This window comes from Besnoitia besnoiti, chromosome VI (genome assembly GCF_002563875.1).
Source record: "Besnoitia besnoiti strain Bb-Ger1 chromosome VI, whole genome shotgun sequence".
NCBI classification, from domain to species: Eukaryota; Apicomplexa; class Conoidasida; order Eucoccidiorida; family Sarcocystidae; genus Besnoitia; species Besnoitia besnoiti.
Window position 1 is genome coordinate 1,714,191 of NC_042361.1, and position 26,288 is coordinate 1,740,478.

General features: G+C 57.7%; 4 protein-coding genes across 4 annotated transcripts; 2 read left to right on the plus strand and 2 right to left on the minus strand.

Annotated features, from left to right (window-relative positions):
* Nucleotides 1-2,583: 2,583 nt before the first annotated feature.
* Nucleotides 2,584-3,450, minus strand: BESB_066530 (uncharacterized protein; the record flags this gene model as incomplete). The annotated part of the gene is made up of 1 exon (XM_029365046.1): nt 2,584-3,450. One exon carries the CDS (start codon nt 3,448-3,450, stop codon nt 2,584-2,586), a length of 867 nt encoding a protein of 288 aa, XP_029218629.1.
* A 3,756-nt stretch (nt 3,451-7,206) lies between these two features.
* On the plus strand, nt 7,207-11,009 carry BESB_066540 (uncharacterized protein; the record flags this gene model as incomplete). Its single annotated transcript, XM_029365047.1, has 6 exons — nt 7,207-7,537; nt 7,812-8,318; nt 8,575-8,753; nt 9,028-9,087; nt 9,469-10,042; nt 10,327-11,009. The coding sequence occupies 6 exons, from the start codon at nt 7,207-7,209 to the stop codon at nt 11,007-11,009; spliced, it is 2,334 nt and encodes a 777-aa protein (XP_029218630.1).
* A 3,023-nt stretch (nt 11,010-14,032) lies between these two features.
* Nucleotides 14,033-24,407, plus strand: BESB_066550 (ATPase, AAA family protein; the record flags this gene model as incomplete). Its single annotated transcript, XM_029365048.1, has 18 exons — nt 14,033-14,464; nt 15,243-15,366; nt 15,813-15,904; nt 16,500-16,690; nt 17,157-17,331; nt 17,615-17,713; nt 18,203-18,322; nt 18,868-18,998; nt 19,407-19,659; nt 20,015-20,158; nt 20,460-20,636; nt 20,899-21,016; nt 21,390-21,643; nt 21,898-22,021; nt 22,289-22,539; nt 23,037-23,209; nt 23,664-23,784; nt 24,297-24,407. 18 exons carry the CDS (start codon nt 14,033-14,035, stop codon nt 24,405-24,407), a joined length of 3,090 nt encoding a protein of 1,029 aa, XP_029218631.1.
* A 236-nt stretch (nt 24,408-24,643) lies between these two features.
* Nucleotides 24,644-25,336, minus strand: BESB_066560 (uncharacterized protein; the record flags this gene model as incomplete). The annotated part of the gene is made up of 1 exon (XM_029365049.1): nt 24,644-25,336. The coding sequence occupies one exon, from the start codon at nt 25,334-25,336 to the stop codon at nt 24,644-24,646; it is 693 nt and encodes a 230-aa protein (XP_029218632.1).
* Between the last annotated feature and the right edge of the window lie 952 nt (nt 25,337-26,288).

Genomic DNA, 26,288 nt, shown 5'->3' on the forward strand with positions numbered 1-26,288 from the left:
TGACTTGGTTGGCGCTTTCACGTGTAAGACGCCAAAAAAACATTCGGCAGACGCGAAGGGCGCTTGCCCTACAGCTCACGTCGACGGACGAATATCCTGACGCGAGTTGCAAAGACAGTGCGGACGACTCCACCACGACCCGTCGAAATTATGAAGTTGTAGAGCACTTTTGTGCACTGTTCGCGATCGCCTTCTACTACACAGATGAAGCCGTTGCGAACTCATCCAGCATGCATTACCACAACTTTCGGCGACGCCCGGCTTCGCCGCCAGCTTCTAGCCGAACGCGCAGTACAACAGCATACTCGGGTTGGCTCTCTTGTGAACTCGAGCTTTCGCAGAAATGATACCGCCAGAAAAGGCGAACCTCGGTCCTCTGCAGCAAGTCGGCGCGCAACAATCCGCCGCGGTAGAGTTGTGCCGCATGTCGAGCGTCACACTGGCCGCACTGAAACCACCATGTGCGGGAAAAAGGACGGCCGCTGCATGCGGCGCCCTGACACCCTAGCAGACTCGCGCGTTTTCCGTGATGGTTGCAGCTTACTCGTGCCGATCAGTGGTTTTCGTCCGCGCGAGTTTGCCCTGAGCTGCTCGTCCGGGTATGGGTCTGGGGTGGTGTCGTGGAATAAACGTCATTCGCTCTGTGGCACTGCACAGTCGAACACCCGCCCGAAGCTCAGAGTCACTGTAGTGGAGCAGGACAGCGCAAGTCGCCACAACTGGCTGCGATTGAATGCTACTGGAGGTTCGAGGCCCTCCTTGTCATTCTCGCGGGCCGCTTACCAGCGAAGCTCTCACCGCGCAACTACGCAGCGGATAAGTCAACACCGAGTTGAGGTCGAGAGCGTGCAGTTTCATCGCGCTAGCACGGCGGCGACAACAGGAACCCGTTGATAGGTTCCATGTGTCAAATGTGCGCAGCAGCGCTTGGAATGAACAAGGTTGGGACAGGAGAACCCGCTTGCGATAGGTGCGGGGAGGCAGTTACTAGCTGAACGAGACGATCAAGGTGGTCGGAGGTCGAATGCTGCACCCTAAACCCAAAGACATTCACCGTAATCAGTAGCTGATCTCTGCGATTCAACGTAAAGACCGAAACTTGAGCCATGGATGACGGATACGCTCCATACAACTAAGAAGCAACACTGGTGCGCCCTAAACCCGTGGAGACTTCAAGGGTCAAAACCTCTCGTTCCTCATGGCCTCCTACCGGCTCTGCCCTGAACGGGTCACTCCTCTTCTGCTGCATCAGTCAGGACCGCGACGGCAGGCGTCCGCGGGCGCCTCGCCCCTTTCGTGACCAGCAATCCAAAACGCACATGCAGGTTGCTGCAACAACCCGCGGAAAGCCTGTGTAGGATCGAGAACCCCAAGCTAGACCACGTGAAATACGTTGTTGAAGCGCTTGCTCGTAGCCTTTCATTACTGGCCTTGCAATGCGTGCGACCGAAACGAGCATGCACAACCACCCGACGGGCGGGTAGCATCCCATCTGTTTATGGGTCTCTCGCCGAGGGCTCGCCATGCGTAGAGTATCCAAAACTTCGAGTGACTCGGTTTGGTAGAGTAAGTTAGTCAAGGTCTTCCGTTGATGGCTGAGTAAGGCCGCGGTGAGCAATGCATGGCGCAGTGACCGCTCAACTCGTCTTCCGGCACGGGTGACACTGAACAACGTCTTCAGGACTTATTTGGCAGCCGCACGCGGCCCGCCGTTCACGCTGACGTGTGTGTGCTAGGTGTTGCTGGCTTCCGTAGAGAAGGGGCTACGAAACGGTCAGGGGCGCAAGAATCAGCACTTCTACAAGACAGGAAGCAGAACAACTGCTCCGGAGAGTAGCGCCTGAAGGTTCATCTGTCCGTCTGTCGCATACCGCCGACGCACGACGGCGAACACAGGAGGGAAGGACCCAGCTAATGCCAGCAATCGTATCGGAAACTGGTCGAGACGCCACGGCCTTTAAGCTTGGTGCACCAGGTTTGAGTGCCCGTCCCCTAACCAGACCAGCAAGAACGCAGGTCGAGGGATGTAGACATTCCCCCATGAACTCCGCCGGCGTGGTGCAAGCCACACGCTTCTAGATTGTTCGGCAAAGAAGGCAGATGCCCACCAACCAGAAACTGAAAAGGGGATCATCAAAACTAAACCCCGCTACTCCTGAACGCCTTGGAACTGCTCCTCAACCATTGACCACCTGTCCAAAGTGACATCCGATATCCCGCAGCGGCGGAGCCCACAAGAGAAACAGATGACACTGGCAACAGAGAACTCTCACGTCGGCACAGGACCGAAGATTGCTTCTGCATAGAAAACTCTTTCGAGACAACAAGAATTATAACAGTTTACTGAGGTATCCGTGACGGGCAACTGCCGCTCTTCAATCCCAGTCAACCTCTGCGACGTTGGTAGCATCCCGTGTGGCAGAGAAGATACAACGCCGGACTCAGCAAAGTGAGTTACTTCCATGAGCTTGCATGAATCGAGAGTGACATCGTTTCCAAGGGACTGGCAGAGTGTACGCTGCGCGCCACACCGCGCATGTGCACAAACACCTTAAATGAGCACCCAGTGCAGTATGCCTTTGCCTAGGGCATGCTCCTGCCAGGGCCTTCCCCTACGTATCTGCCTTGTTCCGGCGCCTCCGTTTGTTGCATCGCCCTTATCCTGCGTTTCATGAGTCTCCGCTTTTGTTTCATTTCGAGTTCCTCTTCTCTCCTGTTCCGTTCTTCCAGAGAGCTGAGGAAGCGGTACCCAGCAACAAAACCCAACACGCCCGCAGACATCGGGAACCCGAGCGCCGCCGCAACCAGGCTTGTCATGAGCGTCTTGATTCCTTTCAAACGCACCTGCTGTACGGGTCTCCTGGACGAGTCATCGATGCTGTAGGGCTGCTCACGCAGCACGATCTCTGCCCGGGGCGTTCCAGCAGCACTTTGGTAATCTGACGCCGCGTAATACCGACCAGCGCCGGCTCCCACTTGCGCATGGCCTGCTTCAACACCCTGCTGCGGGTACGCATCAGACGGAAATTTTCCGTCGTGTGGAGGCTGTCCGTCCATGGTTCCTCCAGGTGCTGCATGTGACGGATATGGTGGTTGATGCGGGACGCCATATGGGACCCCCCCAAGTGGCGAATCATAATGAGGCGGTTGATATAATCCAGGCGCCTGGGAGTAGTTTATTGTGGACTGCTGGTGCTCATATGAAAAAGGTGCGGCGTGCAAGGGCTGCTGATACGAATAATCTGCCACCGGGTCTCCACTTGCATAGTATGGATTCCCTTGACGCCCGGCTCTCTGGAACGCGCCATTTCCATAGAGTTGTTCGTTTGGGAGAAATGGTGCCGCAAAGCCCGAATCAGCGGGTATGTGCCCTGGATCGCCTCCAGCGTCTGCAGCCAGCGCCAAGGAGGAGAGAATCTGGAGCAAGCAAACGGAAAAGAGGCCCGCCATTGCCAGCTCTCCCTTAATACAGGACAGGTACGGTGCTGACCTGATGGCGGTCAGAGACTGTTAAATCACCCTAGTACGCCGAAAAGCTGCAACGTTGACTACAGCGTTCCAACCAGACAAACGCTGGCACACCAGCCATTCAACTGACGAGGCGGGAAAAACGCCGGGCGGCGAAGTACGCAGTGTCTGCGAGCACGTACGGACTGTTTCACTGTGCTATCAGAACACTGTCGGATGTAATAAACGCTTCAATAATCGATAGAGACGATGTGGCCGCTGGTATGTAGGCTGCTCTGACGTCATGCGTCGCAACCCACTGGACAGAGACGCAGTGCCCGCCACCTCTTGTGGCCTGTTCGTCTGCGCACGAAGCTCCTCACCCCGTGTCACAACCCGGCTTACGCACTTTTTTTTTCGGGCAACGACTCAGCGCCCCAGAGCCGCAATAATCGCGATGCCTGCAAAGTCACCCAGACCATGACTGTGTGAGGCGCGAATTTGCCTGGTGGTTTAACCCAGCATGCAATGGAGTCGGTAAGCCAGAGTGTAGCCCCTGGCCATCCGCGACTAGACCGTACTGTAACGGCTCTCAAACAATCAGACCCCCCTTTTCGCCCCAGCTTCCATTCATGGAAACACAAGACCCGTCTTACAGGCAACCTGGCTGATTCCCCACCGTGCGCTTGCTACGGGAATGTAGAGTCGATTCCACCATCTCTACCACAACAGCCGGTAAATCGCGGAGGCGTACTACAACGGTCCAAAAGAGGCTCTCGTGCTGAAGGGGCACAGGACGAACGACAAGTCCCACGAAAAAAATGGAGGCTGCAGCCACTCTCCCCTCTGTTCGGGAGATGGAACTTTCAACGGGGGTACCCCGGCTTCCACACCGTGACTGGACATCCTGGTTATCCTCAGTGATCTGATTTACGATGTGACGCGTTCAAGTCTACCAGTATCAGCATTCGTTAGTGTAACATGACGTCGGCAGTCGACTAGGTTTGCCCAAACTTAAGTAGCCACGCTTTCGAATTCCCTCAGGTTGTTGCACTGGCGTACATCTTTCGGCGCAGTTAGGAGCAAACAAGCAAGGACTCGCTATGAGAGCACACGGCCTTTGACTCTATGGCCTGCCTTTTGTGTAAAGTTCCTGCGTGTGTTAAGACGTTTACCCTAAGGGTGGACGGGGAGAGGGTACGAGCACTGCGCAACCGCCGTCAGCAGGAATAGAAAAGGGATCTAGCCGCTTTAGAGGATGCGGCTTCACGAGCGACGCGGTCCTCTCCAGTAGAAAGCAGGTTTCAGCCGGAAACCGATAGCTATATCGACAGGCACGCTTAACATATGAGATAGTCTAAAGCTGAGCCGCTTTCTGCCACCGTGGAAACAGGAGTCATTCAGCGAGCCATGGTGGACGCTGGGCATCGAGCCTTAGAGCACATGTAGAGGCTCGGAACATAGAAACTGAGGGGGCTACCACATGTGCCAGCGGTGAACTCCGCACGTGTTTGTGCTTCAGTGTTTCCGAAACCAGGAACGTTTTCCTCTGTTAAGCATCAGAAAAGGAGCAAGTTCTCATGTAGAGGCACAACGCCGCACATTCGTAAACACGAGCAGCAGCTTGTGCGTGAGTCCGCCACTCTCCATTGCAGTTTCGCCTCAGCTCCCTGACACATGAGGTAGAAGCTCCGAAAAACGTTGGTCCCTGCTTAGCGACGTTTCCGCGCTGGACAGTGTACGCCTTCTACCGAACGGTACGGGAAGACGTGTCTTACCGCAAGCGTTTCTCCCACTCCGTGACCGGCAGTTGAGTCCTCGGCGTCGATCCGCTTCTCGCAGCAGACATCGTAATATCCGTAAACTCGTAAAATGAAGTTTTCTATCATGAGGCTTCGTCGCACGCAGCGGCATGTGATGAATCCTGAAGCATCCCGATGCCGCCCATCCCGCGATTCTGCGGCTCGAAGAACACACACCGATGAAAGCGCTAGGTCGGCTACACCTACGCGTCGAAGAATCCGTACGTACCAGCCCCTCAGTTAGTGGTGAAGCGCTTGCAAGCACACCAACCACGGTCGTGTCACTCGGCGCTGGGTGCGCTGAGACACGCACCGTAGGGGCCTGAGAGGAGCGTTCTTCCAACACATGTTTCCGCCATGCCAGTGACCTCCGCGTTGTCGTTTTCTGGTTGTGGCAAAGCGATATGGTGTGCAGTCTTGGTCAACTGAAATCTACATGTGTTCGACTCGAAATTATCGTTGGAGCCATGTTTCGCTAGCTTGGATGCAGGGCAGCCTTCTTTCATCCTCCTTCCATATTATTCAAAGTTTGGCACGCAGCTGCAGACTCATGGGAGTATGTGTGTGTGAAGATGTGCCTGCATATGCATGCTTATATTGCATAAATGCACATACTGGAACGCGGTATGAGTATAGCAACGCGCCATGCGAGTTCGTCACATGCAGGCGCATGAATGGGCGCATGCGCATTCGGGTGAAGGAAGCCCAGGGAGGACGATGATCCCTGGAAGAAAGAACGGCGTCGATATCACGCCAAGAGAACGGCCTTTTGTCGTATTCCTGTCGACTGCGAAAACGTAAGCAACAGAGATGCGCGCCTTGTTTCCTCTTTTGTGTTTTGATCGTACTCGAAGTGCATGCGTGCAGCCTCAAGGACACACGCGCTTCGAGACACGGATGGAATTCAATAAAACTGCGTTGTTCGTCTTCTCTTTGAGAGACACAAATTGTGAGTTTGGGTCCATGTCTTTGCGTTTTCCTTGCTACTTGCGAAACTCTTCTACATCTGATTGCCGTCGTCGGCGTGTCTGATGTTTGCCAACGCGAATCGAGCTAGCTGAGCACACCGCGTTCGCACGCGTTGTTCTGCTCTTCATTCCCTCAGCCGCTTCACAATACAGGCGCGTTTGTCTAGAGAAAGTCGCCGAAGATGCAAAGAGTGAATACGCATCCGAGCCGATGAGGCGTCGAGTCTACGCGGCCTGCAATGCCGTTCCTCTCCTCTGCACGTCTTCCGCGTAAGCAGCCTCGAGAAGCGGCGGAAAACCTCCACTTTCTCTGATATCTGCATGTAGAACAAATAACGTGCATCCAGGGAAGACTGCCTGAAAGGCACGCGGGCTCCCTACTCGTGCATATACCCCTTGCCTCGGGATGGCTTCCGGGCTTCCCTTTCTGTTTCCTGTTGGTTTTCTACCCTGGAAAGCTGAAGACAGCTAAGAGTGTTGGATTTTGATGGGTTTCGGGCTCGTGAGTGCTCTCACTGACCAGCTGAGTGCGTGCAAGATAAGTACATCAATGCAGTACGAATTCACGCCTGCAGCATCTCATGTGCTCCTTAACATTACCACATTCAGATGACTCCACACCAGTGAACCGGTTTGTAACTTTCCGTCCTTGTCGGCGTTCAGCGGGACTCTCTTCGCTCTTTCTTCCCGAGACGCCAGTCGTTTCCCCCCTTTCCTGCGAGCTCCCTCTCTCGATCGGGCCTGTACGTCCCACAGTTGCCGCTGAGGCGAGTCTCCGTCTTCTCCCCCGACGTGTTTCTGTAGCCGCAGTCCGCATCTCTCTCTCTCGGCCTTATCTTCATTCGGTTCTGAGATACAGACAAGCAAGTTCTTTATGCCTCAGTACACTACCACCACACTGGAGTGCCGGAGCTGTCGCCTACCCCGGAAACTTCCCGTGCGAGTCTGTCTGGTTTTCTAGAGATTTACTTTTCACTCTCTCTTTTTTAATGTACGACATCGGGCGCCGCACTTATCCTCCGCCGCCCTGTGTCTGGCGTCCGCCTCCTGTCCTGAGAGAGAAGGAAGCCGAGAAGGCGAGTCTCAGCCGAGATCACGGCGTCGACAGGGCGCGTGAGGCCGCTGCAGCAGACAAGATGCCGCGCAGGAACCCGCGAGGGACACGGGCCGAAGGAGACAGCGAGCCGTTCTACGAGCTGTCGCCTGCAGACCTCCACGCGCTCTGCCGCGAGCGGCCGAGTCTCCGCAGCTTGCCGCGCCTCACCGCAGACTACGATTTAGAAGAAGTCGCTTCGCGCGTGACCGCCATCCAGTTCCCCTGTAAGGCCAGTTGTTTGGTGTGTGTCCGCGAGCGCATGCGTGTTCAAGTCTATGCACATCGCAGCACTCGCTGTTTCCTCTCGCGCTCCATGATTTTTTGCTTGTGTATACACTGGGAGACAAATACCTAGGTAAGTGTGTGTGCATGCGTCTGTCTGCTTGTTTGTCGGTTCTTTCTGCCTTTGACGTGGACGTCTCGGGTTCGAAGCCGAGGACCGTGGCTCTCCTGTGCAAGAGTGAGGGGTTAGACGACTTGTGGGTGTTCTGATTCCAGGCGACTTTCTTTGGGCTTCGCTGATTTCTCCGTCTTTCTACGCGCGGCTGCTGCACGCGGCGTTCCTCCCGATTGGTCATCGCGTGAAGCTGAGGCGAGGCGAACGCGCGACGCACCCCGCGAAGAGAGGGAAGACAGCGGACCGTGGCGAGAATGGAGACGAGACGACAGAGCTTCGAGACGCCAGTAAACGGGAAAGCGAACGCGCGGACACGCAGGAAGAAGGACAAGGAAGCTGCGATCGCCGCGCCGGCGAGCCGCCCGCGGAACCGACGACAGGGGGAGACCGAGGGCAAACCGCCGCGCCGCCTGGCCAAGAAGCGAAAGCTGCACACGCGAAAGGAGCAAAGACAGAAGAAACAGGAGAGGAGGCATCGGACCTCGAGACGGAGAAGGCGAGTGACGACGCGAGCGACGAAGACGGACGAGATGTAGAGATGAGCGAAAGTGAAGATGGCGACAGATCTGAAGAAGAAGACACTAAACACCATGGGACAGACGGACCAGGTACGCCTCCACAATGCCTTCCTGCCTGCCGGCTTTTCTTCTCACGCGCGTGTGTATACAGCAAAATGATTCGTTCCTCCTGTCGTGTGTTCGTTGCTGTCTGGCGCTTGTATTCCGCAGCAGCAGCCCCGTGTCCTTATGAACACACACATGTGCCTACAAATGTGCGCGCGCCGACCGACCGCTGACTTCGCTCTTGCGTTCTTGAGTTTCTTCTAGCTTCTCGGCTGCGCGCGTCTCCTTGACTCCTGCGCAGGAACTGCCACCTCTCCGTCAGACGCGACGTGCGCCCGACGTGTGCTGTACCTCCTTCTGCCGAAGCTTCACCAGGAGCGCTGCTGTCTGCGCCTCGATCGCATGACACTGCATATAAGCCGAAACACCAGGAAGAGAGCCAAGCGGTTCTTCTTCTCCATCGACCGCGACATCGACGGCGTGAGGCGAGCGGCGGGAGCGGAGGGGACTAGAGGAACCGCCTCCTTCACACAGCCGAGCAGTAGCCCGACGTGCGTCGCGTTCTCCAGTTAGTGGAACGCACTCCAGCCTTTCCAGATTTCTCTTTGGGTTTCAACGAACTGCAGAGACCGTGTTGCAGTTTGTGGGCTCGCGGCAAGCCTCGTAGGCCCCTGCCTGGCGCAGGCGCTGGCGTGGCTTTCGCGCCTTTTGGGTTCACTTTCTCTCTCAATGTTGGCGCTGAGTCCGTCCGCAGGTGCTTCAGGGCTGTGTGCGGCAGCATGGCGAAGGCTGGTTGTACCCTCCAGTCCGCGCGGTGAGTACTGACGGCGAACGCGACTTTCTTCCTTTCTCTGCAGGCTTCTCCTCTGCCTCGTTGGCCTCGTTCCCTTCTCTCTGCACGCTTTTTTTTTACCGTGTGTCTCTCATCTGCCACCTCTCCTCGCTGGAGAGTACGTTTTTCGTTCTGCGGAAACGGCGGTTTCCCTCCTTGGGATGGCAATCGATGATGCGCCTGTCGATCTCTACACGCGCAGCAGACCGCCAGCTCGCAGCCTGCCAGCGGGACGCCGAAGCGCACGCAACCGCGTCAGCGGCAGATGTGATGTGGAAACATAATTCTTCTGCACTTTTTTTGTGTCGCGTGAAGCTGCCGGCTGCGTCTCGCGTGTCTCCGCTTGTGCGCTTGTGCAAACAGGCCCTGAAGGCGTTGCATGCGCAGCAGCTAAGAAGAGGTGCAGGCGAGGCGTGCGGTTCTTCAGAAGGAGAGGCGCGGAAGACACGAGGCCCCGAGAGCGCAAGGGGGGGGCTGCGGGTGCCAGGCAGGGAAGATGATGAAGTTTTCTTGCACTCGATTGAAGTTTGGACGAGAGAGGACGACAGCCACGGCAATGGGGGGAAGCCCGACAGGCACTCCAAGAGCAATGAAGCAGGTCGCCATGTGTCAAGGACTGCGACGGGCAGCGCGCCGCGGACTGAGGGTTCGGCGTCTTCTTCCGATTCCTCTTCGTCGTCCTCTTCCTCTTGCCCCTCGGCATCGTCGGCCGGTCTCTCTTCGAGCTCCACAGGTCACGTTCTTCGTCCTCAGTGTCCTGCTTCAGCTTCTTCTGCTTCGTGTCCCCCCACGTCTTCCGGGCGACGATGGCGTCTCTGTGGAGGAGAGATCGGCGTGCGCGTCGGCGCGGTCTACACGTCGCTGACCGGCTTCAGCTCTGTCAGCGAGGCGGGAAACGTGCAGCTTGCCGCGCTCGGAGTCCTCCTCAAGCTCGCCGGTGCGTCGTTTCGTGTGCATCCCGTTCCTTTCTTTCTGTCTTCCCTCCAGGCACCTGAGTTTCGCTCTCTCCTGTGTCTTCGCAGGCTACGCATGCGGTGACCTGTGCGTCTGCTATCCTTGTCGCTTTTCCGGCGTCTTGCATCTTGCATCGGCATTCTGATTAACGGGAACACCTTGGTTGTCTGTATCTCATAAGTGGAGCCGAATCCAATACTTTTAGCTGTCTTAAGCAGTCCACTGGGGACAGCTTTTGCTTGCTTTTTTCGGGTTGCGTTCTTTCAGGTGTGCGCCTGTGGGACATGGGCATGGAGCTCGACTACAAGCTCTCCCTCGGCGCTCAAACTCTCTCTCGCGCGGACTTTCTTGGGCTCTTTCGCGAAGCTCGCGCGCTGCCTGCGTCTCCGCTGACGACGCAGGCGGCGCATCGCCTTCTCCGACAGGCTGCGGCAGACGGCGACGGCGGCAGAGAGGCCTGCGGTGGCAGTGAGGCCGCTGAGCTCCCTGGGGAGGCAGGAGGGGGAACAGGGATGAAAAAGCAGGCAGGGCAAGCGCGGAGGGGTTTCGCGAGCTCCGGTGGTGGAGGCAGTCACGAGGCGGCGCCTTCTCGCGCGGCCGACGCGGACTGCGCTCGCTCCGAGGCAAGTTTGGCCTCGCCTTCAGCCGCCGCTGCGTCGTCCTTAGCCTCTCCATCGTCCTCCCGTTCCGCGGCGCCACGCAAGGGGGGCCTTGCCCGTGACGAAGCGAGGAGACTCGAGGAGAGAGGCGGAGGGCAAGCTGCAGAAGAGTGGCTCAACTGTGACTGGTTCATCGACGTTTATCGGGTGGAGCAAGAGAGGCGAGAGCGCGTGCAAGGAGAACCTGACGGAGCTCTCACATCGACTTCCAGAAAACAGCGCAAGCAGGAACGAGGTGCCACGAGAAAAGAAGCGACCTCAATGCACTTGCCGTCCGCGTCACAGTTGTGAAAAAGTATTCGCTACGAAATGCCTATTTGATAGTACACGGAGTCTCAAAGGTCCAGACCGTTTAGGGTTTACGGTTTCTCGTGCAGGGAACTCAGCCTTGCCCGTGTGAGTGTGATCCACGCGACTGGAACGAATTCTGGGTTTTTTTCGCTTCCTGTAGGCTCAGGCGTCTCCACTCCGGTGTCCTAAGGTTCACGCAAGTCTATTTACGTTTCCTAGCTCTCGGTTCCAGGGACAGCAGAGTAGCAGGCAGACAGGAAGCAGGAGGACCTAGGGAGTCCTTTTGCCGCGGCGCCGTTAGGTTCGCTTTGCGGGATTATCGCGACAGAATTTGTCGCCACGCGCTCGATCGGTTCACCCGTTAATATCGTGCCTTTCTGACGCACACACCAGAACCCCTACGGATTTTGGGATTTCAGCCTTTCTCTGGATAAGTTGGGCTGCTCCCGAAATGCCGCTGAGCAATGACACGCTGCACGCTGTAGCTCCGTCGGAATTTCTTGCCTTCTGCACTGCCTTGCAACTGTCCTCCCGTTCCACTTCGACTGCAGCAGCTTTTTTCAACAGACTTCATACCGCCACAGTTCATACGGGGCGGCGGCACGCGAATTCTTCAACGCAAACTCGGGAATACCACGCTTTAGACTGAACATTTGCGTTTGCCTAGACTAGGCTGCAGCTTCCGAGGATCCACCACCGTTCTTTCGCCAGCCCCGCCAGCGCGCCCTGCAGAAGCCGTGCCGCCAGATTTACTCGGATCTGGGCAGATACCGCCCTTGAAAAGACCGCGTGGGCAGAACGGAGAACCAAACAAACAGTCAAGAGGGTGCGGAGGGCGCAGCGAGTCCAACATCGAAGCTCTCGAAAGTCACTGTCCACCTGTGGCGTTGCCGAGATGTCCCCTGAAGACAGGTAGAGTGTGGTTCGCGCGAGTACAGAGTTCACGAAATCATGTAAGATTGCTCACGGGCGAGCGCACTGGTATTTTGAGCAATGCTCGCGTCTGATAGCTACAGGCAGCTCCATTGTATTCCTCGTGCCCTTAGCCACTGCTGTTTTTTGACGGATCCTGTACACGGCAGGCGGAGAATGGACTGTCTTTCAGCATGATTCCGCGCTCCCGCCTCAAGTGCATTCAGTGAACTACGGTCTGCCTCTCACGCAGACCGCGGGCGATGAAAACGATTGCAAAGTATCGACTGACGCGGCATGATCCCCTGCCGCCGCTGAGGCTTGAGCTGTAGGGATTCTCTGTGTCAGCGCCGGTCACTTGTAAGCGACTGGAGACACGAATCAGCAGCGCTTACGATACAATCCCAGGGAGAAGTCGTTTTCCTGACTCTCCGCAGCGTCGGATGTTACCCAAAACAGGAGATCTCAAGCTCTTGGAAGTCTCTGTGTCTCTCAGGTCAGCTGCGAACAGAGATTTCCCTCAGTCGTGCAATGCTGAATCGCTAGGACTGCCCTGATGCCTGTGCAACAGACCATGGGTCTGCAGCCAGACTCCGGCCGGCGCCCAAGGATTTTCAGTCCGCATAGATGTCTGTATGACGGCAAGAGACAAATATCGACGAGCATGTCTTTCGTCACCTCAGAGATGCAGGAGAAACTGTGCGTTTCTGTCTCCTTTGCATCTTTTTGGCTGGTCGTTGTCTCTGCCACTTGCACGCTATGGCATCAGCGGAGCCACTGCACAGCGGGCTCGCGCCTGCCTGCAGGCCCGTCCTCCAACTCGCGGAGGAATTTCGCATAACAGAGCTCTGGAGAGTGAACAAGATCGCACCTAAGAGTAAACGGTATGGTGCGTCGTTGCTCAAGAGGCTGCTGGCTCGAGTCGCAGGCGGATTATACAAGTAGAGACGAGGCCTCGCCGTGAAATACCCCTACGCGCGGTCGCCGCCTTGGGGGCGACAGTCCTGAACAGGGTATTTGAGTGGTTTTTCTCCACAGCTGAAACACAGATCTTCACGTTGAGCCTGCCAAGCGTCGAGCTGTCTTTTTCGGCGTGTGTTTCGTGGTTTTTCTCTGCCGAGGGTGAACTGACATCGGGGTAATACACGGTGCTTTCTTCTCGCCTAGTACCCCAGCCCCGCCTGGGCGTGCGGTACTACGTTTGGGCTGGTCGCCGAGAAAAATACTGCGTCTGCAGCGCTGGATGATTCATTTTGAGCCCTCAGTCCCAGGTTGACTCAACCAGATTTGTGCTGCATTCTCGCAGGGCGGTGAGCAGAATCGTCTGAGGCGGGCACTGCGAATGGCGACACTCAACGCGAGTCGAAAAGGCCACAAGGGCGACGACCCCCTCTCCTGCCGGACGCGCGCATTCCTTAGGCGAGAGCAAAGGGGGGCTGCGCCCGAGCCCGACAAAGAAAGCCTCGAGAGGCGCCACCTCCTAGAGGGTTGACGCTTGGATATTTTTTTTTTGAGCTCTAAAGACACCTTACGGGCTGCGGGGAGTTTCCTCGTCTGTCCGGCGCAGTCGAGTGCTCGCGGAAAACGGCCCTCCCTCTCGCCTCCAACGCGCGCTTTTTCTGCCGGAGGAGTCGTCGCCCGGTCGAGAAGCGCCTCTATTGTGAGTCTCGCCACTTCCGCTTGGGGGCGGTGCGGCGCAGCACACCCGTAGACCCCAGCGCGGGCGCACCGATCCATGCAGAGGAGAGCCAGGCGCGAGAGGAAGGGGCTGGAGGTCGCCCGGAAAGAGCCACTTTGTGTTACCTCTTGCCCCCCTTTCTCGCCGAACGGAGTTCCACAGTTTGTCTCTGCAGGCAGTCCAGCCTAGTCCTTCTCCGCGGGCGATTTGTTTCTCATACAACCGCCGACGCGCCCGCTTCGGCGCAGATGCGCCTCCACCGTAGAAGACGAGCCCTTCCCTCATTTTCGCGCTCAAGGAAAAAGTGACATTTTCTGGCCTCGTCCGCGGCCGTTTTCGTCCTCTGCGACGCTGATTCCCCGCTAGGGGGTTGGTTCTTTTCTCCTCCCATCCGCAGGCAGATACCCGATCTGCCGTTTTTCTGCGTGCTAGGATGCGGCGGGCGCGGCGGATCTCTTCAGCCACGCCTCTTGCCCAAGAGAAGTGCGCGAGCGCTCCCTGCCCGCCGCGTATTCCAGGGCCTCCAGCCGAAACAAAAAACGCTGATGTTCGCTATGTCTCCTCTTCCGGCTGCGCGGCGCCTCGCGCGCTTCGCACTCCCCGCCCCTCGCCGTCCTCGCGTCGCCTCTCTCCGTGGCGCGCCACTCTGTTTGCCGCTCTCGCGCTGCTGACTCTTGTTCTGCTGACTCACCATTTGCGGCAGCCAGTCCTCGCGAAAGACCCGCCTTCTTCTGGATCAGGCAAAGGCTCCTCCTCGGGGGCAAACTCGGGAAAGGATGGAGGCGGCGGCGACAACCGAGACGGACCCGGTGACCTCGTCCCTCCCGCGCCCCTCGGCCGCTACAAGCCGACTCCCACGCGAGCGGTAGGAACCAGAGCGCAGCGAAAAACCCAGGCTGTAAATGCAGAGAGACGCAGCACCGCGGCACATGGCGTGCGTGCCGCGAAGGAATGGAAAACGGGCTGAAGTGGGGTGCAGCGGGGGGGGGGGGGGAGTGGAGGGCCCAGGGCCCGTGGAGGGCGGCTTCGACAGGGAGGGCACAGATGAGACGCAAATCAAGGGTGGGCATGACGGTGGGGATGGCTGAGTCCAGACAGGGGACGGGGGATTGAGAGGCTTGCTCCGTGATCGAGGGCGCTTGAGCAGATAAATGGCGGGGAGGTAAAGGGAGACGCGCTGTCGGCTGGCGGATAGGGGCTTCGCCGCTGCACTCACGACGCGCACAAACGCCTCAGGGGCTCTGCAGAACTCTGACAAAAACGGCCGGCGACAGAGGTGGGAGGTCTCTCATTTTTGAAAAGGGAGCCCGCTGAGACACGAGGGACGAACGAGGCGTATATCTTGGTCATCCGTCATTGTTGATTGAAACAGCCGCAGCAGGCCATACGCTTGCTTCTACACAAAGCCCCTCATATCACTGGAGAGAGCTGGGGAAGGGCGGCAACGGGGTTGAGCGGGGATTTGGAAACGAAAGAGGACATACCGAGACAGCCGCTCAGCATGGTGGACTTTCGAACAGGGGCAAAGCAGACACGCGTAGGGGTTCTTCGGAGTGCGCGCGCGCGCTGTGTCGCGCAAGAGCTCAGGCTGTGTTGTGCTTCAGCTGACTCGCTGTGTGGAACTGTTTCCTGTCGCTCCGCAGAACTTCACTGACCTCGCAAGCGATATGCTGGACTGCGTCGAGCAGCTCGCGTGGACGCTTCAACACCCTGAGCTCTCTCGCGTCCACCTGCTGGCGTGTCTTCTCGACATGCCCGGCGACAACAGTAAGTTCTTTCTGCGTTCTGGTCAGCTCGCTCTCGTGGCCTGTTGACCTGCGACGTCGCCCTCGGCACTGGGGGTTTCGTTTGGCGTCTTCCTTGCCCGCCCGCCTCCCGCTTTCCCCTCTTATCATCGTACTCGTTTGCTCCAACTATTTCTGATCTCTGAAGTGCTGCGACCGAATTTCTGCGGCTTTTGCACTGTCATTCGCCTCTTCGCTCCTCTCGTTTTCGGTCTCACGTCGCGCATCTTGCATTCTCTGGCATGCTTCGCGTGCGCCTTTCGCCCTCCGCATGCCTTCCTGCGTTCTGCTGCTTTCCCCCTTCGCGGCGAGCTTCTCATCGTGTCCGCTGCCTCTCTCCGCGCGGCTGCCACCCTGCTCTACGCCACTGAAGCCCGTGAACTGCTCACTCGCAGCGCGGCTTGTCTGTTCTGCTCTGTGTTGCCACAGCTGTGCCGAAGGCACTGGAGAAGGCCGGAGGCGACTCAGAGGAGCTGCGCACGGGTATCCATAACGTCCTGATTCGGATGCCGCAGAGTGTGGTAAGTGGGCTGCGACCTTTCTGTGCTCTTAGCTTGGGGGACGATGTGCGCGCACATTTGGCCGTGGAAACGCAAGAGCGGGAACGCAGGTCTCCGTGGGAAATTACATACGTCTCTCAGTTTGTTCTCTTTTGCCGGTTCGGAGCCTGTCTGCACTGCCGTCGCCCGTTGTGTGTAGTGGATGCGTTGAGAGCGCGTGGGTGCTGCTGTAGCAGCTCACAACGGATTTCAGGGTTCGTCGCTGGTGTAGCGAGCCAATTCCCGAGATTCGCTGCGTCTCAGCTTCGCCGTCAGGCTCCGTCTTGCCCTTCTTCGGAGAAGGTGTGTTTCGGCGGCCGTTCGCGCAGCTTCCTTGCCGCTTCGTGCCTCCCTCGACGAAGCTCTGTTCTCCTGTGGTTCCTGCCTCCTTGTTTGTGAATGTGTCTCTGAAGACATAGATAGATACTTAACGCACGTGTATGAAATCAGACTTGCGCGCAGAACTGTAGGCCGTCTGCCGATGCTGATTCTGTTTTCGTTTCTTTCGGAGTCGGCGTTTGCGAAATTTGCGTCACGCAGCTCTCGCAACGCTGCGCTGTCTGGCTCTCCTTGTCAGGTCGCCCTGTCGTTTGGAGAGGCGCATGCTCGCCCTGAGCTGCGGCAGGTTGTCCTCGACGCGTTTGCAAATGCGGAGTCGCAGGGCATGTCTGTCGTCGGCCTCCACAACCTCGTGAACGCACTGGCGGAGTGCGATCGCTTCCGGAGCCGTCTCACCGGCGTTGGCACGGACGTAGAGCAGTTCCTCAAGTGAGGCGAAAAACGACGTGTGCACTCAAGCCTCGCGCGTGATTCATCTGCAGTCTACGCTGCGTGTCAACGCGTCTGCGTGCCTGCCTCTCTTTCGTGTGCTTGTCTTCTCCGGGAGGGCTGGGCATTAGCCGCTTCTCCGGCTCAGAGGGGCCTCGGCGTTCGTCTGGGGGCTGGCTACCATCTCCCGCTGTACCGATACCCCGGCCTCTGCCTCCGCAGGTGCAAGTTCTCAGACGGGGTGCCCACTCCGTCTTGGGGAGGCTCGCGCCTCTTTTTCGAGGAAGCTTTTCGGTCTTCAGATTCGAACTTCACCGGCCGAGCAGGTGTTGTATGCGTGAGCGACAAACACGCCACATGGAGGACTCGTGTTTCCACGCGGTACGCTGTTTGCGCCACAGACACTCGGCAGCCAAGCCCGGCGCAACTCGCGCACGTGTGCACATGCGTCTGCCTTATTTCTCAGATTGATTAACGACGCATACATCGGTCAGTCGAAAGTCGAGCAAAAGGAAGCCGCAGGGGGCTCGCCCGGCAAGGAGTGGATGAAAAGCTTTGGCGTCGACCTCACGGAGCTTGCTCGCGAAGGAAAGCTGGGCGCGGTCACCGGGAGAGAGGAGGAAATCGAACAAATCACCTCGGTAAGAAGGTCTCCGGCTCTCGACGCGCGGGAGCAACAATGGTGACGGTACATAAAGGACTCGTAACCTTTACGTGTGCCGTGGATTTGCTTGCTGGAGAGTAGTAAGCGTGTTGCAGAATGTATTCATATATACATATATATGAACGAGCGTGTGGAGCGGAAAGGCAGATAGCCAAGAGCCTGTGACCTTAAGTTTGCTGAGGGCGACGCGATTCGCGAAGACGGTAAAACGTGTTGGCATATGCATTTCCGGTCTTTTTTTTTCTGTCTCTGCTTTACAGGTCCTTAGTCGCATGAGCAAGGCGAACTGCCTGCTTCTCGGTGACCCCGGAGTGGGGAAGACAGCAGTTGTCGAGGGTCTGGCGCGACGCATTGCTGACGTAAGTTCCACCTGAAGAGAGCCGACTGCCTGCTGTAGCCGTATCTGTGTGTGAGCGCGTGTGCTGGAGACGTTTGTTCCGGCAGATCTGCGTATTCTTAGAGGGCAGCTACGCTTGAGCTGCCTTTAGTGGGATGCGGAAGCAGTCACACCCTTTCTTGTGGCCCCCGGGGCCTACAGATGCGATTTAGGACATCTGCAGCACATGCACAGTGAAGGCTTTCTCTTCGCGGGCTACGCTGAACGCCGACACGAGTTGTTCCCCGGTTCTGAGGAGATTACAGTCGCAACGTTTTCCCGCGACAACCGGCTGCTCGCTTCTTCGTGTGGCGTGCTATCGGAAACGCGTGTACACATGAAGCGCAAGGCGACCCGCGCGCGTTCATAAACCTGACCTGTGCAAGCTTACCTGCTTATGCAAGTCTCTGCTTCTGGATATATCTCGCCGGCTTCAGGGGCTTGTTGTTGGCGTGTTGTCTGTGCCTTTCAGGACGAAGTGCCCGATGCGCTCTTGGGCGTCACAGTCTTCTCGTTGGATGTCGGGTCCCTGCTCTCCGGTTCGTCCATGCGAGGCGAGTTTGAGAAGCGGATGAAGGGCATTCTTGACCACGTAAGCCGCATTTTTCGATCTTCTTTTGCTTCATCCTGGCTCTGAGCCTCTGTTGTGGCTGCCTCTTGCGTGTCTGGCCGCACGCCGAGCGGCTGAGGGTTCCCGCTGTTTCGAAAGAAACTCAGCGTGTCACGGAGGAGTCGTATTCGTAAATGGTTAAACGCTGCCAGTTGTCTGGAGACCAGTTAGCTTCCTCGCGGATTGCTGTGAGGAGTTCCGTACGTTTTCTCCCGTGCTGGGTCTTTCATGCGCTGTGAGGGTCCTCTGCCTCTCGAGGCTTTTTGCCGTTTCCGCCCGTTCTTTGAAACCCTGGCTGGTGCGTCTGCAACTCCGCGCGCGAGGATGCGTAGGGTCACCAGCGCTAGCTGGCGGTGATCGCTCTTCTGTGCCGTGAAATCTCTGGCGGAATCCTGTGCTTTCTCCACTGTCTCCCTCGCGGAGAGTTTTTCCCCCTTCCGATGCACGCCCTTGGATGGAATCTATATCTACGTCCAGAGATTGATCTGCCAGCTTCGCCCTGTCGCTGCTGCGACTCTTGTTTTCAGCTCCTGGCGACGGAGAGGTCTACGATTCTGTTCATCGATGAGATCCACACGCTGATGGGAGCAGGAAAGGCCGACGGCCCCATGGACGCTGCGAACCTGCTGAAGCCTGCGCTCGCCAGAGGCGCTCTGAGGTAGGACATCAATTGCTGTGGCGTGGTCAGTGATCGAGTTCATTCTTTGAGCAAAGAACGCTATAATCACCAAGGCACATGCTTGCGCTTCGCCGTGTCACGACGAAACACGAGTTGCCGACAGAGGTGTATCGGTAGGGGTCGCCAGATCTTCGCTAGCGAGCGCCTCCACCCTAGTCCAGCCGAGCAGCGGCGCGCCAACTGCTCTTGGAGTAGGAAGCTGTCGGATTCCCTCTTTGCCGGCCGCACCATTCTGTCGCTGCTTGTCCTCTCGCATGGAAAGAAGCCACGCGCCGACCGAAGCCTCCCCCACCCCCCCGCCCCTCCCCCTATGCGTGCACGCACCATGTCGTGCAAAGCCTCGGAGTCTTGAATTTTGATTTTCATGCGAGCTCGTGTGTCCCCCAGAGTCATCGGCGCGACGACGCGTGCGGAATACCGTAAGTACATCGAGAAGGACATGGCGTTCGCGCGACGCTTCGTCACAGTCGAGATGAAGGAGCCAGACGTGGCGAAGACAATCACCATGCTGAAGGGCATTCGCCGCAACCTCGAGGCTCACCACAAAATGAAAATCACCGACGAGGCCCTGTTGGCTGCGGCGACCTTGTCAGATCGCTACATCAAGAATCGCCAGCTCCCTGACAAAGCGATGGACTTGGTAAGCTTTCACTGCAACGGGGCATCCGGCGCGGCCTCACGTCGCGGCAGCAGGCAACTCTCCAGTCTAAACCGGTTACCTATTTTCACTCGCCCACACCCTCGGATGCACGTATAGCGGGCCGCCGGCTCAATGCCTGTAGCTGGCAGCCTATCCACGAGGCCCAAGCCATCTGTTTGTATCCGCTTGCGAGGAAACGCACCGCTGAACCCCGCGACGAAGCTGCGACGAGTCAGGTAGCCGCGGCCGCGGAGCGCTACATATTGCTCTCGCTCGTGTCCCTCCATGAACGCCTGAATCTCTCTGAAGAGGCTTGAGATGCGCTCTCGTTGTCTGTATCTGCTGTGTTTGTCAGGTTGACGACGCATGCGCCATCAAGAAAGTCAAGGCTCTGAGGCGCCTGGCGCTGAGCGCCTCCGACGCATCTTCGCAGAGCTTCGAAAAACGCGATTCAAGCGAGAACCCGGTCCCCTCGTATGGAGCCCTGCGGCAAGGACAGGTACATAGACTTCACAAAAATCTGAAGCGCGCCGCAGGCTGGTCGCGAGACTCTCGCACGCTTCTGGACGTAGTTATTTGGATACAGGTGTCTGAGTAGGGTATGTTGCTGCAGTCCTGTGGCAGTTCACGAACAGCGGGTTTCGCACGTCGTGAGGGCGCGTGGAAACTGGGAGCAGTCATTCGGCATGGGCGTGTGTGGCTGCCGTCAGCGTCGAATGGCCGATGGTGCGTCAGCCGTGGCTGCGTGTCGGCGCAAGTTGCGAGTCAATGACCCCTATCTCACGGTGTCTTGCATGCAGAATAGCGAACTGCCTGAGCTGGAGAGGCAGGTGAGCGGCCTTGTCAACCCCGACGACATGATCCTGACCGACGCCGACGTCGCAGACGTGGTCAGCATGCGCACGGGCATTCCTGTGAGCAAGTTGACGGAGACCGATCGCCAACGCATTTTGAATCTTCCGGCGAGCTTGCAAGCGGTGAGTCGGCATGGAAAACCTGAGCGATGCAGCGCGCAGACGCGTCGCCTCACTGCCTCCTACGCCTTGTCTCGTGGGGGAATGGACACGCGTGCACAGACGGGAAGCCAATGCATATGGGCATACACACATGTACCGTCATAGACATACATAGCTATGTACATATATTGAAATGGGGGGCTTAGATCTCCCACCTATAGGTCCGGCTGCTCAGACGAGCTGTGCGAATTGACTGATCAGTGCTGTGCTCTCTTGTCTACAGCAAGTCATCGGACAAGAGGAAGCGGTCGAGGCGGTGGCGAATGCCATTTTTCGCTCGCGTGCGGGTCTGGCTCGCCGCAACGCGCCCATCGGCACCTTCCTTTTCCTCGGATCCACGGGTAAGTGCCACAATACATATATTTGTATATGTACGCGACTGTGTGGGTGAGTGGGGAGGGGAAAGGGGGGACCCGGTCGTAGACGCGGTCTCGTTTACATCGTTATGTGAGCATACGGACACGGCTGGTCACCGGCGCAGCCAAAGTCGTGTGCATACGTGACCCCACCCCCAAGCGTTGGCTTTCGTTGCGTGTTTATCCACTTGTACGCCATCGGGCGTTTCCCTCGCCTTCGATGCCTCTACTCTAGAGAGGCAACCCTCCTGCGCGAGAGTGTTCCTCAGACCCCCGGGTCCGCGGCCTGCCGGGCTGCCGGTCGGAGCTCCTTCAGCGCCCTAGCGTTTCAGGCCTGTCTCTCACTTCGTTCACTCAGGTGTCGGCAAAACTGAGCTGGCGAAAGCCCTGACGATGGCTATCTTCCACGACGAGAAGAGTCTCATTCGGCTGGACATGTCTGAACACTCGGAAGCCCACACAGTCGCGCGGCTGGTCGGCAGCCCTCCGGGCTACGTGTCCCACGACGATGGCGGGCAGCTGACGGAGGCCGTTCGCCAGCGGCCGCACAGTGTCGTTCTGTTTGATGAAATCGAGAATGCCCACCCCAACGTCTTTGCGTACCTTCTCCAGGTGCGACACTGCGAGAAACTGCCGCGGAGCTGTAGAGGCTCGCAGACGGCCGTGGAAACAGTCAGCCTCATGCAGCGGCGTACACGGTTCCCGATACACCCTTGGCACCATAGCCAAGCAGCCCGCTGTAGACTACTGACGAGAATTGTGTACAAACTTTCCATCACCCAGTCTTGTGAAAACTGACGTAGGGGCTCTGCGTCTGAGTGCGTCATTTTCTCGGCGTTTGTGTCTCGGCTTTCTCTCGGATTCAGCTGCTTGACGAAGGCCGTCTGACAGACATGCGCGGCATCACCGTGGACTTCACCAACTGCGTCATCATTGCCACGTCGAACATTGGAGCCACGCACATCCTCGCGGCGAGCGAGAAAGCTGCAGGTACGCCGCAGACCCGCGCCTCGCCGGCTAGGGAACCCCCTTCGGATCCAGACAGCGTAGTGCCGCGTTGCCCTCTTGACCAGAGCAGAGCTCGAAGGCGCGGGCAGCTCTCCGGCGGAGGCCCGGGCGTTAGGGCGTCTCCTCGATGCGCTGTGAGGAGTGTGCTCAGCGTTCAGGAGGCTGCGTTGATAGCCTCTGGATCCCTATTTCATGTTCTTCGTGCGTGCGCATCAATCCCTGCGAACCCGCCGTCTGGTGCTGCTGCAGAGGACCCCTCGGGGAAGGTCGCCATCGGTCACTTTGACGGCGAGCGCGAGCAGCTGGAGCACTTTGCGGACGCCGCCGCCGGCGCGCAAGCCGCCGACCAGCTGCAGGCCGGCAAGGAGTCGACCAGGAGTCCCGAAAAGACCCTGACGCGACGCAAGAATGTCAACTGGAAGACTCAGGCCCGCGCTGCCGTCCTCGCCGAGGCCGCCCGCGTCTTCAAGCCCCAGGTTCTCAACCGCATGACCATCATCGTAAGTCGACGCGCCCAGGGAACGGAGACCTGTGAAGAATCGCCGGGTTTTTTTTTTTCAAGTTTAAACTTTGGAAGCAGAACTTCTCCAAGAATTTCTCAGTTTAGAAGCGCAGAAGCACCATTCAGCTAGCTGGTGTTCTCTGGAATCGCGTCTTTCCAGTCTCACCAGATGGTCGTGTATTTATAATATATATATATATACATTCAATAAAAACGCTTATGTGGCAAAGAGATGCCGTGGGAACAAGCAGAGGGGGAGAGAGCCACACGGCGATTCAGATCCATGTCCCCATCGCTAACCTCTCCCTCTGGGCAAGGCGTGTGCCTTGATGCGGAGGTCGTTTGCGAGAGGCATGTGCGGCCCTCGAGGCGAGTCTCCGTAGTCTGGCATGCTTGTGAGTTAGACGCGAGAACCTGGATTTCCATGCACACCTCTTTTCGAAGAGCTGTAGGACAGGTTTTGTTTGCGCGCCTCTCGCTGCGTTTTGTCCGCAGATTTTCGATCCCTTGACGCCCCAAGACATGAAGCAGATTCTGCGCCTGCAGGAGAAGGGCCTCGCCAGCCTGCTTTCTGAGCAGAACATCGAGCTCATCATCGATGAGGAGGCAGCCGTTTACATCATCGAGCGCGCTTACAGCCGCCACTTTGGCGCCAGACGCCTCAAAAGGTAGAGCATTTTCGCGTCACTGTCTGCATTGTGAGCCAGGCACACATCCAGAGAGGAATGTGCATGCAACTAGGCCTGAGTGCATCGCTGTGAGCAGCAGTTTGTCAGGAGCAAAGGCCGCGCGCCACCCCTGAACGGCACCAGGACAGCCGTGGCGAGTCTGCGCGCCAAGAGAGGCGCGGGGGGGGGCTAACACGAATACGCGTGTCGGTGCATGCACCTCTGCATGCACGACCGCTTCCAGGCCAGCGGAGGGCTCGGGAGGGATCGGACCCCTGCGCGAGGAGTGTCGGAGTCCAGGGAACGGCGAGAACTGCCGCAGAGCCAAGTCCCTGACGACACGGGTGTGGAGGGCGGAGGCCGCAGGAGGGACGGGTATTCAGGCGTCTTCATCCCTAGCGACTGTGCTGTGGCGAAGTGCGCTCGTGGTGTCTGTGTGTGTGGATGTCTTTAGGTTTTTCGACAAGAACATTACAGGAAGACTGGCGCCGTGGATTCTCTCCGGCTGGCTGCGGCCCGGCATGCGGCTTAAGATTACGGCCTCGCGAACGCGCAAGAACAGTCTCGAGGCTCACGTAAGTCGCGCGAACTGAGGAAGTCGAATGCAACTTGCCTGGAGCCATGGGCTGCCTGAGGACGGGGTCGCGATCGAGGTAGACTTGCGCATCTGCTGTGCGCTTTTCGTCTTCGGCGTGAGCGGCCGGGATGAAGTCCCCAACTCGTGGGCATTGGAGCGCCTGTGCGCAAACGAGGTTGGAAAAAGACCTGTCGGCTTGTAGCAAGTGTCATTACGTGCGCGCATCTCTGAACCCTGAAGAGACGCGTCTGCGTCGACTTGCAGCTTTTGCGGTCTTCGTCTTCTTTGCCTTCGGTGCTCGGCATGAGCCGCCCGGGGGTCACACCAGTCCCGGGGGTCACACCAGTGACGACGGCGGCTTATAATGTGGTAGTAGCGATGCATTACTTATTTATGATGTTTCTGTTCTTATATTGCCCGCTCTGTGCAGAGGATATGGTCACTTCTTTGTACCAAATATATATAGATATACGGGTTGCGTTTTGTTTCTCGTGCGCGCTGCGTGTTTAGGTTTGCGAGCTGGATCCTCGAGGTCGGTGCTTCACAGCTTCGCGGCGGGCTCGCATTCTATGCACGGTGAAGATCCCAGACAAGAGCAGAGACGCGGACGACCCTCTGTAAAGAGCGTATTTTTTTCGGGTCGCGGGTCTGGCGCCCCTCACGGCGACAGGTTGGGTCGGCAAGGCCGCGTGGAGAACCGCCGCCGGACAGACAAGCGCGAACAACGAGAACGGGGCGAGAGCAGTCTGGAGAGGCCGCGGGGGAGGAGTCCCCCCGCGCCGGAGTTTGACGCCTCTTTCGTTTTTTATGGAGCGTGTTTGCACAGCCAAGGCAACAATGACAGCTTCGAGTAGACCTTACATGTAAGTGTCCCTCAACCACAAAAGAAGCACGGAACACCTCTCAGCGCGGAGTTGACTCGGGGTTCTCGCCTTGCGGGTTCTCGCCTTGCGGACCAGGAGGTTTGAAGGCCGCCGGGGCGCAGAGGTCTCAGCTGCGAGCGTGTGTGCGTGGGCTAGCTGTCGGGCACCGCGCTGGAGCTGCTGCGGCTGCTGAGCTGCAGGCGAGGAAGGAAACCGCATTCTTTGTCCCTGCCGGCTGGCGCCCCTCATCCGGCTGCGAAATGCAGCGGCGCTGGAAAACAGCAGCCATGCGTAGGCACGAGGGAGGAGGAAGGGAGGGGGTGGAGACTTGGGGAGGAGGAGACCAGTCAAGTAGACGTCGCGAGAGGGGGAGTGCCTGCTTGCGCAAGGTTCAGGTAGCCCGAGGTGCGGAGAATGCACAGGGAAGAAGGGGAAGCGCAGGAAAGGCTGCTGCCGACGTAGCGGTGAAAGGCCGTTCGGCGCATGTTGTTTTGCATGCTTGAGGGGCGTCGCCGCGTGGCCAAATGTAGTTTCGGCTGTTCCCGATCTCAACGTCACGCCTGACTCTGCGTCAGTTGAATAAGCCAATGTGCTGCAGCAGCGTGTTTCCTCTTCATTGTTCCGCTCGCGAGAAGCCAGGCGTCTAACGAGCATCAGGTGGCTCGCAGCTTTGCTCACTTGTATCATGCGTCATTCTGTCAGGGAGAGCGAAGCGAGGCGTTTGGTCATTGAAGTGTTTTATGTGGTCGGTCGAGATAGACAAAAGAGTGCTTTTTCTTTTTTCAGTCCTATCCAAACCGTCCGCGTGGTTCCCAACCCTTGAACAGAACTGTAAATTGCACTGTAAGCAGACAAACACTGGGCGCCATTTCCTCAACACCGCAGGGGTGACGAGTCCCCATAGCGCGAATATTCAGGACCATCTATAGATAGCTAGATCTGTAGATAGACTGTGGGAGAGCACGAGAGGCCGCATTCCCGTTCCTTTTTGCGAGGCACTTGTGTGCTCTTTGCGCGGGAGAAAATAGGCGAAAAACCAAGGAAACTGAATTTGCGTACGGTTGTATGCGCCTGATGACGCGACACCTTCCGAACTCAGCCAGCAAGGTCTCTGCGGCGGCTGCGTTACGTGCCGCGGGCCTTGCTCGCCTACGAACATGCGTCACGAGTCAAAAAAAACATACCGACCTCTTGGCTCGCACTTCAGCTTACTCTCTCAGCCTCAACGCCTCGCTCAGGCGCGAAAGCGGCGCAGCGACAAGAAAACTGGAAAGGAAGGCAGCCTCTCAGGGCGAAGATGCAAACAGAAGAGAGGAAGAGAGCCGCCACTGAGAGACTGACGACAGAGAAGTGGAGATACCTCGCGCGCGTCTTCAGCGCCACACGCAAAAACTGCTGAAAGCGACGAAGACGCTGCAGTTCTCCACGGACACGGGAACGAAAACGGAAGGGCGGCGGTGATATTGTGAGTCGCGATAAAACGACAAGCCTTGAAATAGAGCTCTTTGGCAAGGCGATGATTCGGTCGCTGCATTGCATGTCTTCCCCGCTCATTTTCGTCTCCCTCTCCTCGTCGCTCCTTCGCACATCTCTCTTTCCCCGCTTTACATCGAGGTCAGGCCGGCGATCGGCGTGCTGC